At 48.3% G+C, this 10,043-nt stretch overlaps 1 protein-coding gene across 3 annotated transcripts in view; it reads right to left on the bottom strand.

Annotated features, from left to right (window-relative positions):
• Nucleotides 1-6,242: 6,242 nt before the first annotated feature.
• The window catches only part of LOC143956499 (alpha-1-antitrypsin-like), a 46,803-nt gene continuing 43,002 nt past the window's right edge, over nucleotides 6,243-10,043 (bottom strand). For all 3 annotated transcript variants that reach the window (XM_077466698.1, XM_077466699.1, XM_077466697.1), the window contains one exon: nucleotides 6,243-6,502. In XM_077466698.1, the coding sequence (XP_077322824.1) occupies nucleotides 6,311-6,502 (192 nt within the window). In that variant the 3' untranslated portion in view covers nucleotides 6,243-6,310. The remainder of the gene's footprint in view (nucleotides 6,503-10,043) is intronic.

The following is a 10,043-nucleotide window of genomic DNA, read 5'->3' as shown; positions in this document are numbered from 1 at the left end:
ACCTCTTGTCCACCTCTTGGAGCATACGCTGCGTGGAATAATGGACAGGGCACTTGAGGCAGAACAGAGGCAGGAAGAAAAGGACTTCCTTGCCTCTCAAGGCCCCCTTTATCCAGACAGTGTTCCTGCTGTGCCACCCATCACACAGTAAGAGGATGAGGAGGAGGAGGAGGATGATTGTGTCAGCATGGAGGTGAAGGCTGGCACTCAGCATCAGCAGCAGCAGCAGTCTTGTAGGGATGATTTACAGTCCCAAGAAACCCATGGACTTGTACATGGCTGGGAGGAGGTAGCTGCGGATCATGTTGTCCTTAGTGACCCAGAGGATTCCGGACCGAATGCCTCAGCTAACCTACGCTGCATGGCCTCTCTGATCCTGCAAAGCCTGCGGAAGGATCCTCGTATTCTTATCTTGCCGTCGCAGAGGGAGCAGAGGATGAGACATCTCCGGGAGGCCTTGCAGAAAGGTCTGTGCAACACGTTCCCAGAGACTGGGAGGTTACAAACTCCTGGTCCTGGACAACGTGTTGCTGAGGCATCGGTCAGAAGGAGCGGTGGAGAAGGTGGCCGTCTGACCGATGCTTTCAGACAATTTTTTAGTCCACAGCCCCAAGGTATGATTGGTTCCAGCAACCATCGCCAGCGTCTGATTTGCATGGTGCAGGAATACCTAGGGGCAAGGTAAGACTTGGACACCTTTCCCACCAAAAATCCTCTGGCTTACTGGGTCTTGAGGATGGATCACTGGCCAGAGATTGCACAGTATGCAATTGAGCTACTGGCCTGTCCTGCATCCAGCGTTCTTTCGGAACGCACCTTCAGTGCTGCTGGTGGCTTTGTTACCGATCACAGGGTGTGCCTGTCCACCGACTCAGTTGATCGACTGACCTTCATCAAGATGAATCAGTCTTGGATCACCCACAGCTACCAAGCACCTGAAGGTGATGTAACCAAATAATTTTTTTTGAAATATCACATCCCTTCAAGACTGCCTATGCTGATGCTGAGTGACTGTCCTGTTATGTTGATTGTCTATCCTCTTCCTCCTCCGCTGATATGTTGGAAGAACATTTTTGGTTCTGGGTGATGCCACCAGCCCAATTTTTCTGCCCCTGTTTAACAAGGGCGTTTAATTACAATTTTTGATGCAATGCTTTGCAGCAGGGCTCATTCCTGCACTACAACTAGAGTATATGGGAGAGGTTGCAGTGTTGTGGCACCAGCACCAGTGCCAGCAGCCCAATTTTTCAGCCCCTGTTTAACAGGGGCATGTAATTACAATTCTTGATATAATATTTCACAGGAGGGCCCATTCCTGTGCCCACCCAGAGTAACTGTGAGGACTTATAGTTTTGTGGCACCAGGACCACAACCACCAAATGTCAATTTTTCTACCACTGTTCAACAATGGCATGTAATTACAATTCTTGATATAATCGTTCACAGCAGGGCGCTCCAGCGCCCACCAAGAGTCACTTTCAGGGCTTACAATGTTGTGGCAAAACCAACACCTTGTTCTGCCATTTCTGCAGAGCATATAGGGCAGACCCCTACTTTCATACATCCAACTTACAAACATCTCCTACTTGCAAACGGAAGGAGACAACAGCAAGTGAGATGAAAAAATACGGACGGCAAAACAAATTATACAGGGGTGATAACCCTTCCCTATGTTTTCCAAAAAGCTTAAAAATAGATTTTTTGACTGGAGCTACACTTTAAAAATGTACCAGTTGAAAATTACAAACAGATTCTACTTAACACAACAAACCTACACAGTCCCTGTCTTGTTTGCACCGCCTGTGTACTGCTGTTCTGAGTATATAGGGCCTGGGGGGCCACACGTATTTCCTTTTTTTAATATGGGTACGGGGTTCCCCTTAATATCCGTACAAGACCCAAAAGGGCTGGTAATGGGCAGGGAGGGCTACCCATGCCATTTTTCTCAATGATTTTCAACCATATTGCAGGAACCAGATATAACATTAAAACCGCAAGCACTTTTAAATGACGTTATTTCCGTTAAATGTCATTTTGTGCAGGGACTGTTCTAAACACGGGAAACACGTGGCACTTCACAGGCATACTGTAGACACCCCCCAGGCACGATATTTAAAGGAATATTTCACTTTTTTTTTTTCACTAAAATCAGTGCTCCTGCCAAAACGCCAATTTTTAAAAACATTTTAGGCATTTACCCATGTCCCCTGGGGCAGGAACCAGGTCCCCAAACCCTTTTTAGAAAAGCATCTTGCATATTAGCCATTAAAATTAGCACTTTTAATTTCGAACGTTCGAGTCCCATAGACTTCAATGGGGTTTTAACGTTCGTATGAATTTGGGGTCCGTTCGAAAGTTCTGGTGCGAACCGAACCGGGGGGTGTTCGGCTCATCCCTACTCCAGACTGAGACTGGCCCCCTCTGACATCCTCCAGACTGAGACTGGCCCCCGACAGATCTTCTAGACTGAGACTGGCCCCCTCTGACATCCTCCAGACTGAGACTGGCCCCCTCTGACATCCTCCAGACTGGCCCCCTCTGACATCCTCCAGACTGAGACTTGCCCCCAACAGATCCTCCAGACTGAGACTGGCACCCAACAGATCCTCCAGACTGAGACTGGCCCCCAACAGATCCTCCAGATTGAGACTGGCCCCCTCCGACATCCTCCAGACTGAGACTGGCCCCCTTCGACATCCTCTAGACCAGGGATATGCAATTAGCGGACCTCCAGCTGTTGCGGAACTACAACTCCCATGAGGCACAGCAAGACTCTGGCAGCCACAAGCATGACACCCAAAGGCAGAGGCATGATATGACTTGTAGTTTTGCAACAGCTGGAGGTCCGCTAATTGCAGTTCCCTGCTCTAGACTGAGACTGGCCCCCTCTGACATCCTCCAGATTGAGACTGGCCCCCTCTGACATCCTCCAGACTGAGACTTGCCCCCGACAGATCTTCCAGATGCCGTAGTTGCCGCGCCTTTCAGTTTGAACTGCGCGCCGCCCACCTTCCATAGACACTGGCAACGGGTGTGGGCGGCACCGCAGCATCTTTATTGTAGACCAGCTTCTGGTCTTCTTTAAAATGGTGGCCGGAGGAGACCTATAGTGGCCTGCGGCGAAATTAACGGGACAAACCGAATTTCCCGAGACATTTCCCGGGACAAAATTCATTTGGGACAAGGGTCCTAATCCCGGGAATGTCCCGGGAAATTCGGGACAGTTGGCACCTATGCAAGTCCTACGGCGGTGCTAATGGTCAGATAGGTAGACAGACAGAAGGCTGACCCAATCACAGTGGAGAGGCGCTTAGCTGTGCACCACAAAGCAGCACAAAACCTTGCAAATGTAGCGTCTTGCCTGCAATCACGGGATTGAATTGGCATGACACTTCCATAGTGCACTATGGCCGGCGCCCATGCACAGTGAACTTAAAGAACTTTTCCATTTTTTTTTTTTTTTTAAAGGGCCCTTTTTTTATTTATTTATTTTTATTTTTTATCTTTTTTTGTCACTAGCTTTGGGGGGGGGCGGTACCCATGTGCCCCCTATGGACGGGCCGCCACTGGTATTGTCATAAAAAGTGTTTGGGGACCCGGGTCCTGCCCCAGGGGACATGTATTGATGCAAAAAAAAGTTATAAAAATCAGTTTTTTTGGGAGCAGTGATTTTAATAATGCTTAAAGTGAAACAATAAAAGTGTAATAGTCCTTTAAATTTCATACCTGGGGGGTGTCTATAGTATGCGTGTAAACTGGCGCATGTTTCCCGTGTTTAGAACAGTCTGACAGCAAAATGACATTGCTAAAGGAAAAAAAGTCATTTAAAACTACTAGGTTGAAGGTCAAATGCACAATCATACGACCGGTGTGGAGGCAAACTACTGGCTTGACCTTTGTCAAAGACATTGCTAAAATTGGGGTACTCCTCCGGCAGGAAGGAGAGTGAAGAGATGCACAGGACCTTGGCTACCTTTTGGAAGCATGTCTAATGCCCCGTACACACGATCGGACTCTGGTCCGCCGGACAATCTGACCGTGTGTGGGCTCCAGAAGATTTTTTTTCACCAAAAGTCCAGTGGACTTAGAAAGAAGTTTTGACTCAAAATCGTCCGCCGGACTCGGCAGTCCGGCGGACAATCCGGCCGTCTGTGTGCTAGTCCGCCGGACTTTTGAAATGAACAGACTTTCCCGCACACTGAGAAATGTCTGTTCATTTTGAACGTGACTCCAGGTAGATGGGACTAACGAAGGAAGTCAATGTCACTGCCTCCATCGGCGAGATTGACACCTTGCTAGCCCCATCGCATGACATGGATTTTAAGGGGAACCCTTATGCTGAAAAAACCCTACGCCCCATTTAATAAGGGGGCCCCCAGATTCCGGCCCCCCACCGTATGTGAGATTGACACCTTGCTAGCCCCATCGCCTGGTATGAATTTTAAGTGGAACCACTATGCTGAAAAAACCCTACGATGTACCACTACCCATTCACCTAGGGGAAAAAAGTGTAAATAAAAAACACACACAGGTTTTTAAAGTAGTTTATTAGTCAGCTCCGGGGGTCTTCTTCCGACTTCGGGGGTCTTCTTGCCGGACTCCTCCGCTATCTTTTGCTCTTTTGCCACTCTTTTGCTAGCGGAGGAGCCCGGCTTTCTCGTTCGTCGTTGTCGCCGACCGGGAGTCTTCTTCTGAATTCGGGGTCTTCTTCCAACTTCCGGGGTCTTCTTCTGACTTCTCCCGCTCGTCGGTTCTTCTGCCGGGCTCCAATGCTATCTTCTTCCATCTCTTTTACTAGCGCTGGCCCGGTCTTTTTGTTCGTCACTGTCGCCGCCTTCTTCTTCTCTTCTTTTCTTCCGATGTTGACACAACGCTCTCTCCGGCTGTAATGCCAGGGATGCGGTGCACGGCGACTTATATATACATAAGGGGCGGAGTCACTGGATGATGATCCCACCCCTTATGATGTCACAGTCCCGGGGGATGCTGGGACTGTAACATCATAAGGGGCGGGGTCACCATGAGACATCACCCAGTGACCCCGCCCCTTATGCCTTTAACCGACGAGCGGGAGAAGTCGGAAGAAGACCCCCAGTCAGCAACGATGACGAACGAGAAAGCCGGGCTCCTCCGCTAGCAAAAGAGCAGAAGATAGCGGAGGAGCTCGGCGAGAAGACCCTCGAAGTCGGAAGAAGACCCCCGGAGCTGACTAATAAACTACTTTAAAAACCTGTGTTGTTTGTTTTTTATTTACATATTGCATTTTCACTCCAGGCTGGCCAGTGATCTGTCCGGCATGCCCCCCCACCCAGCACCCCCCCTAAAGGGGGGTGCCAGGGTGGGGGGTCCACCCGCAACTCGATGGCACACCAGTTTGGAAGGTTCCCCAGTTAGGGAGTGCAAAGTTCCAAAGTTCAACCAGAGCTCAAATTTGCACGATCCTATTTCCCGAACCGTATATGCTATTGACTCACTTTCTTCGGCTCCATGTAGTCAATGGTCTTGGGAGTATGCATGCAAAGTTTGAACAGGCGAGCAATCGGGTCCCAAACCTGGCCAGTTTTCCCATAGGCACCAATGTTAAAATGTCTTAGGGGTACCGTCTTTGGGGAGTCAGTACCGGTCGGCCTTAGATTTCTGGGGCTCCAAATTTGCAATTATACCCCATACTTATTCATATAGGGTGAGGGGCTGGAATCTGGGGGCCCCCTTATTAAAGGGGGCTCCCGGATTCCAATAAGCCCCTTGCCCACAGACCCCGACAACCAACGGCCAGGGTTGTCGGGAAGAGGCCCTTGTCCTCATCAACATGAGGACAAGGTGCTGCATACCAATGATGGGGCACTATTCCTCCCACTGACTCCAATGATGGGGCACTATTCCTGCCACTGACACCAATGATGGGGCACTATTCCTCCCACTGACACCAATGATGGGGCACTATTCCTCTTTCTGATAACAACAATGGGGCACTAGTCATCCACCTAATGACACCAATGATGGGGCATTATTCCTTCCACTGTTACCAACAATGGGGCACTATTCCTCCACCTACTGACCACAGGCTCTATGTAACTGAGGCAATGTTTATTCTCACTGATGCCAGTCCGGGATATTTTCTACCCTCACTGGGCACAGTCCAGCCCCCCTAAAGTCTGAAGGACAGTAAACTGGCCCTATGAGAAGTTTGGAGACCCCCCTGATCTAAATATTTGACAAACCATCCGGAAAGAGTGTGCAGCTTTTATTCATCAAGCTTTATTTAATCCCCCAGAATGTTACATTGTGGCAGAGATGGGAACATTGTGGATTATTTCTCTGTAGGGTTGATGACCCTCCCCATGAAAAGAATGCTGTTGGTTGTTTCCTCAAATATAAGGAAAACAAATGGCATATCAATGGATAACACTGGGGGGGCTGACACTGCAACTATCCCCAGGGCGGTGGCTGCGGCGGCCTCTGTCCCTTTTTCCTCCACATTTATGACAGCCTGGTGTACGGCCTGAAATATAATAACAGACATGATGAGATCAGCAAATAATCAGCAAACACAACCTGCTCAGCTCTAACCCTATAAGATGATTGGTGTCGGGGTAATGGGAGTTTATAATCACTACAAGAAAAGACCAAGAAACATTCTATATACACAATTATGTTTGTGGGATTTTTCTAATAATTTTCGCCAGTTCCTTTGCTTACTGTCGTTTAGACCCGTGTTACCCAACCAGGGTGCCACGGCACCCTGAAGTGCCATCACGGTTCTTCAGGGGTGCCATGAGCATGAGACCCAGTTTGCCCCGGAACAAAGCCGTGACTTGCCATGGACAGGTCACCCGCCAGCACCATACAACAATAGTGCCAGGATGCATGGCCCCATTTGTTGCTATGATGATGGCAGCGGGCTCACCTGCACCATGCCAATGCATGGCTCTGATCCGAGGCAGCTTGTCCGCAACATTAAAAGTGTTTGTTACCCCAACACTTCATATTCCTGATATGTGGCTGCTGTACCATGTACTTGTATGAGAAAGTCTCCTGTTCTCTTTGTATTGCTTCCTTTGTGTGAAATCTCTGGTGTTCCTGCCAGTCTCTCTACTTTACTATTAAATACTGACCACACTAAGCAGGAGAGCACACCATGGTCAGTGCTGGGAACGCAGCCTCCTCTCCTCCAATGACCAGACTTGTCTGACACCCCCCCCACTGTACAGCCATTCACTGGAAATCTCAGTATGCTGCTGCTTCTCCTCCCCCAGCTCTTATGCAGCTGTGAACAGATGGAATGTGATCACTATACACAAATGTTTTGCCTATCATTTCTATTTTAAACTGAATGAGTTGTTTTACAGGGTTCTGTTATCCTGACTGGGCGTCATATGACGTCCTTCAGAATAAGCCGCAATCACGTGCCACCTCGATTGGTGGTGTGGTGTGTCAGTCTGACACATCATCTCTGATATAGGTATAGAGTCTCTGACGGAGGCTCTATACCTAGTGCTTTACCTGGCTTGTCCCCAACCATCCCTGTCTTCCGCCTGCATCCGACTTTGGCCTGTCTGACTACTCTTTTGCTTGATCCTTTGGTACCTCCACTGTCTGCCTGATTACTGACCCGGCTTGTCTGACCCTCAAGTCTCAGTATCCTGGTTCCTGTCTGCTGTCCAGCTTGTTGTTCAGCTCCTATCTGCAGTCCAGCTCCGCTTTAAGGTCCAGCTCGGGTATCCTAGTTCCTGTCTGCTGTCCAGCTTGTTGTCCGGCTCCTATCTGCAGTCAAGCTCCGGTATCCTAGTTCCTAGTTCCAGTCTGCTGTCCGGTTCCAGTCTGCTGCACCTGCCTGCTGATCCAGCTCCTTCTAGGTTCCAAAAAGCCTGATGAAGGAGCATGCATGCTCCGAAGCGCCCGCTTTGCCCAGCCCGTCTCCTGAGGACACCGACTCCTTGAACATCGGACCAAAGGCACCACAGCTACCAGCACTACCCCGACTGCTCTGACCATTCCGAGGAAATACATGGAATAGACCAAAACACCAACCATCGGTCAAAAAGTCAGATGCCTGAAACCTTGCCTTACAGCCCTGCGAGTCGCCCCCATGGACATACGGATGAAACATTACATCCCTGATGTGCCTGTACACCACTAATTTAATGTGAGTGTTTTTTTAACCATTTTTAATTAATTTGAGCAACTTTATTGCTGCACTTAGAGGGCGCCGTCTCTTTCTCTATTCCTTCTAGGTTCCTGCCTACTTTCCGGTCCAGTTTTAGGTCCTTCTACATAGTGCTTCCCGAATTCCTAATCCATCTTCTGCTGTTGATCCTGCCAGGCACTTGTGCCACTCTTGACTCGTGTGCTTCCTATTCATCCTACCAGGGCCCTCGAGCCGGAGCCGCAAGAGAGGACATTGCGGGGAGTCGGTGCATACCAGCCCTCTCTGGGGCTCAACTGAGATGCAAACAAAATAAAAAGCCCATTAAGAAGGGGGCACTATAAAATAAATAACGAATGAGAACATAGAATACAATCTACAGACGTGTCTGTTTCAGGACTTTAAAAAACCAAGGAAGCAGATAAGGAAAACAATTATCCCGACACTCCTCAATGCCACAAAAGGGTTGATCCCAAAGAGCTGGTTAAACAGCGAAAAGCCAGATATGAGAGACCAGTTTGATAAAATAGAGTACCATAATGGAATGGCACATCTGGAGAGTAGAGACAAAGGACGATCCCGGATATACACTGAAATATGGGAAAGTTGTGAAAAATTTAAATCCTCCGAAAAGTACTTAGAGAAGACGGCAGGCAGAGGAAGGTAACATAGGAATAGGAGAAAACATAATGAACAGGGGAGGGGGAGGGAGGGTAAGGAAGGGTGGTTTAGGGGGTTAAATTGGGGGGTAATGATCCTTTTTTTTGTATGTAAGTTAAAATTTCCCGATAAGTGAGTAAATTAAAGTATAAAAATATAAGCCACAATGATGTGAAAATGAGAAGAAACCAAAATTTGAACTGGGAAAGTTGAAATAAGTCTCTCGGAAAATTTTGCTGAAGTGGAAAAAAAAGGGGGCACGAATACAAATGACAGGACAAGTCAACTACCCCACTACTGATAGATTCCCTGACAAACTTGGGGGATCTTCTCCCATCGTGTCAATTCAAGTAGAAGGCATCTATACAAAGGCCCTTCTGGACACAGGGGCGCAAGTTACCCTATTATATAGAGACTTTTTTACGACCGGCACCTCAAACTCTTACCGCTGCAGAAATTGGAGGAACTGGAGATATGGGGTATTGGAGCCCAAAATTTCCCATCTGATGGATACTTACAGGTCAAGTTGATTTTTGACTCCTCTGTGACTGAACAAACAGAAACGTTTGATACCTTAGCTGTTGTATGCCATTGCCCATCAGAAGCCAACAAACATTCTCTGTTCATAGGAACACTGACCTTGTTAGAAGGCTGCTCACTCCTCTTGTATTGAAGCCTGACATCCCAACCAAAGGCATACACCCTATGCTGAGACAAGTGTATCAGCACCTAGTAGAGGAATAGAGAGCCCCAGCTGAAGGAGTGGGGATGATTTGGCGATTGGACAGAAGTGAGAAGATACTACAACCTGGAGAGGTGGTGTGTCTACAAGCTTCAGTCAAGCTCAATTGGGAACAAACGCGCCCCTTTGTTGTCCTTGAAGCTGACCGCCAGGGAGAGGACAATCGGAGTGGAGTAATCCCATAAGTCGTATCAATTAGGGTTCATGGGAAGATCCCTGCCAGCATCCAGGAATGTTACGGCATCGCCATTGGAACTGCGAGCCCAAATGCTGTTAGGACAAGTAAATCCAGCCACCCCAGTCTCACCATCTGATTTGGGGAAAGGAGAAAAGGACAGAATCTCCATAGAACAATTACTATCACTATCACCTGAGTGAAAAGAAAAGGTCAAAGCCCAGCTCCTGAGATGACAGGATATATTTTCAAACCATGAGTTTGATGTGGGGTGTGCGAAAAGTGCCCAGCACCGTATTCACCTCCAGGAAGACAAGCCA

The sequence above is a fragment of the Lithobates pipiens genome, unplaced genomic scaffold (assembly GCF_037356315.1).
Source record: "Lithobates pipiens isolate NorthernLeopardFrog02 unplaced genomic scaffold, aLitPip1_a1.2 Scaffold_37, whole genome shotgun sequence".
Taxonomy (NCBI): Eukaryota; Metazoa; Chordata; class Amphibia; order Anura; family Ranidae; genus Lithobates; species Lithobates pipiens.
Note: the sequence above shows the minus strand (reverse complement) of the source record. Positions and strands in the feature narration are given on the sequence as shown.